The sequence below is a fragment of the Xiphophorus maculatus genome, chromosome 5 (genome assembly GCF_002775205.1).
Source record: "Xiphophorus maculatus strain JP 163 A chromosome 5, X_maculatus-5.0-male, whole genome shotgun sequence".
In the NCBI taxonomy this organism is placed as follows: Eukaryota; Metazoa; Chordata; class Actinopteri; order Cyprinodontiformes; family Poeciliidae; genus Xiphophorus; species Xiphophorus maculatus.
This window is the reverse complement of record NC_036447.1, coordinates 15,690,450-15,694,108: the sequence shown is the minus strand read 5'-3', so window position 1 is coordinate 15,694,108 and position 3,659 is coordinate 15,690,450. Positions and strand designations below refer to the sequence as shown.

General features: G+C 45.7%; 1 protein-coding gene across 1 annotated transcript; it reads left to right on the top strand.

The window, feature by feature from the left end:
- The first annotated feature begins 487 nt into the window (after nt 1-487).
- LOC102237803 (early growth response protein 1-B-like) lies at nt 488-3,199 on the top strand. The gene is made up of 2 exons (XM_005807172.3): nt 488-955; nt 1,144-3,199. The coding sequence occupies exons 1-2, from the start codon at nt 796-798 to the stop codon at nt 2,430-2,432; spliced, it is 1,449 nt and encodes a 482-aa protein (XP_005807229.2). The 5' UTR covers nt 488-795; the 3' UTR covers nt 2,433-3,199.
- Nucleotides 3,200-3,659: the final 460 nt, after the last annotated feature.

Genomic DNA, 3,659 nt, shown 5'->3' with positions numbered 1-3,659 from the left:
CTCCAAAACTTTGTCTCTTACCTTTTTGCTGCGATCCTTAATCTTCATGATGTTTCTTCACTAATGTTCTCTAACAAACCTTTGAGGCCTTCACAGAACAGCTAAACTCATACAGAGAATACATTACAAACAAGTGGACTCTACTAACCAGATGACGACTGAAAGGTAATCTCATCCAAGTGTAAAAGAGTAAAGAAATGTTTTAAATAACCCGCTTTTTAGAATGATATTTTAAGCTATTTCATTGTCTCAGATGCTGTAACAATGCAAATAGAGATCATTTATTAGAGACGACTCCTCTTTTCTGTGGAGAGAAATACCAACAGTGGCCGCCACTTGTTGCAACGTCAGACTCCATCTCTCTCCTATCTCCCCGTACAGCAGGAGGAGGGAGGGAGAAGTGGGGGACTCCGTCACATCCTCTGTCCACATATGGGCATGAAGTTTACACGCAGCGGGGAATCCTCTCACTGGAGCCGATGAATGGGGAGGAGGGTCCGAGGGAGCTGCCAAAGTGTATATAAGGAGGGAAAGGGGAAGTCGCTGATGTGAAACCCACAGCAAGCAAATACCGAGGACCGGAGACGAAACGGAATACCTTTAATTGAATTTCTTTTTTATTCTCACTGCTTTGGATCATTTGTTTTAAAAGCCATTTAAAAGGTGGGTGGATATAAAACGGTGATCTACATTATTTCTTCCCCCCATTCCTCTTCTTTTTGTTATTTTTTAAATTTTTTTTTTTTTTTTTACCTTTTCTTCCCTGGGAGAGACGGACTTCTCAAGTGCATCATTATGTTGAACAATATGGATTTGAACGCGAAAGATTCTTTTTATCCTCAATTTGAGAATTGCAACAGTTCTTCCCTGGGAATGGAAAACAGCGTGAGGAAAGACAGTAACCAGGAGGTGTTCGTCGATGCAGAACGGGGGGTACCTGCCCAGTTTGGCCACGGTGAGTTGCTGGTTAATAAACCCCTCTGTGCATGGCGTTAAATATGTAGACAGTGAGTACTCTCAGAGGTGAGTGAGACTTTTGTCGAGTCGGGATTTATAATGAGACATAAAGGTTTATATAAGACGCGATTTTTTTAATATAGATATTTATATATATAAGTGCTCTCTTTTTTTCTGTTTCAACAGAAGGAACCCCTGCAACCCTAAAAACTGAGGCTTCCAACTCGGAGTACGCTTTCAACCACTGCGAGTGCCCAAAAGACGCATACACCTCCTCCTCCTCCACCTCCTCGCTCGCCTACTCCGGCAGCTTCTATGTTGAGGCATCTCAGGGAGCGCCCTGCAGCACCGAAACACTCCTCAACATGATCACCGAGATCGTGGGCATATCCACGCTGCCGCTCTCAGAGGCGCAACAGAACGGCAACTGCAGCCGGGGGACCTACCCCTCGCCTGGGCCTCCGGAAAACAGCTCCGGCGGCTTCGGAGACTCGAAGAGGCAGCCGTACACCTGTTCTGGACCCGATCCAGACCAAACCCCGCAAGACGGCCAGGCCCACCAAGACCCGTCCACCTCCCAGTTCGGCTTTCAGAAGAAGCCAGAACCAAAGTCGGAAGCCGCTTCCTTCCCCGTTGTGGTTAAGAATGAGTTTGAAAGCAGCTGCTATGAGTGGGGGAGCTTTAACAATAAGTCTGACTGTTTGGAGACCACTTTCCACACAGAAACATTCCCCATGTCCAATGACTTCCCGCCTGATCAGCAGATGGACGTCAAGGACCTCTTGGAGACCTTTCCCCCAATTTGCCCCAATCCAGACATGGAGTTTAAAGTGGAGGGGGGCATCAAGCAGGAGCCCTGTTTCTCTGACACCTGTTCTCAGAGTTACTCCAGCTCCCTTTACAATAATTACCTTCCACCTCCACCAACTATGGGCCTGAAGCCCTTCCCAGAGCCTCCACAGCCATCAAACCAGTGCGACCCTCTCTACACATCTCCAGCCTTACCCAGCACCATAGACTCCATCCTGTACTCCTCCTTGCTGCCGGACTCGTTCCCGCAAACTTACACCAACCGCACGGCGAAGCCCCCCGGCAGCAGGGCGAGGAAGAACCCCGCGGCCTCCTCCCACGGCCCGGCCAAGGAGAAGCCTTTCACCTGCCCCATGGAGAGCTGTGACCGGCGCTTCTCCCGCTCCGACGAGCTCAACCGGCACATCCGCATCCACACGGGCCACAAGCCATTCCAGTGCCGCATCTGTCTGCGCAGCTTTAGCCGGAGCGATCACCTCACGACCCACACCAGGACTCACACCGGGGAGAAACCCTTTTCCTGCGACGTGTGCGGCAAGAGGTTCGCCCGCAGCGACGAGAGGAAGCGGCACGGACGCGTTCACCTGAAACAGAAGGAGAAAATGGAAATAAAGCCGCAGGTGACCGCCGGGGCATGGCCGTTCAGTCTTCCTGAGGGGATTTGAAAGTTGCGCCTCCCACACCCCCTTGTTCCTTTTGTTTTTTCGGGGGGAATAAGATGTTGAAAGAAGAAGCCAGCCTGAGTCGGTTTTGCTTTGCAAATCAGTCTGCAACCTCAGAGGTTTTTTAAAGAGGAGCAGAGAGGAGGAAAAGAGCCTTACAGTATGTTGCTGCTGACTTTCTGCAGCCATGCCAAAGCTGCACAGGTCGGCAGCAGACCAACAGAGACTTGTTGCTTCAACTTTCAGAGGTGCCAAAGCCTCTGTGCTCTGCACTGCATGGCTGGCCTGTTTCAGCACCTCTTGAATCTGGACAGCTCCAGCCTCCATTTGCCTCAGAGCCATGGTTGGATTGCACTTAACAGATTATAAATCATGACTATCTCCATTTACAGATTCCTTATTTTCTGCTTTTAGCATTCGTAGAGCAATGATTTTAACCTATGTTTACTTCAAAAACAAAATGCATGTTTGTTTCAATGTTTTCTTTCCCTTGACTGGAATGTCAGCCACTCTCAGCCCCTCACATATTGCAGTAAAGTGAAGGGTTTTTTTTGTTTTGTTTTTGTTATGATTTTTTTTAACATGAATGTATGGTTTTGACCATGAAGCTGTTCATCTTTGATCAGTTTAGTGTTTTTATCTTATTCTTATCATTTTACCGTCAATGTTTCTTTTGTCACTGGTCTTTGTGTTGTGTTACAATTGTTTGGATTATTACAGTTGTGAAAGATATATCATAAATGGGAAATAAATATATTTGTATCACTGTACCTCTTTGTATTTTTATAGATTAAGTGTATATTTGACAATTAATCCTAAGGTGAAATGTATTCTCAATCATAAATAATGTCTTGATTTTTTTCTTCTCTCTCTTTCGTTTTTGGAGGGCTATTATTTAGTAACAATATTTTAAATGTTACAATTTGATATGAGAAAAACCCTTTTCACACATCATTCTTTTATTGGTAAGATAGAGAGCGCTGTCTCACTGAATTGTTGATCTTGATTTTAAATGCGGATATGTACTTCAGTAAATTAGGCGTGTTTACAGTTTGTACAGAATTATGTTCAGGCAAGCTAGAAGTTTCTAGCAAACCACATAAACATTGCTTTTGAGTAATCCGGTAGCACACATTGCTGCGAGTCTTTGTTAGACTGTAGAAAAAGGGTTTTTGACTTCTGGTATCTTTTGCTGAAGGTTTTGCTGAAATGTTCACTTTAGCAAAAAAA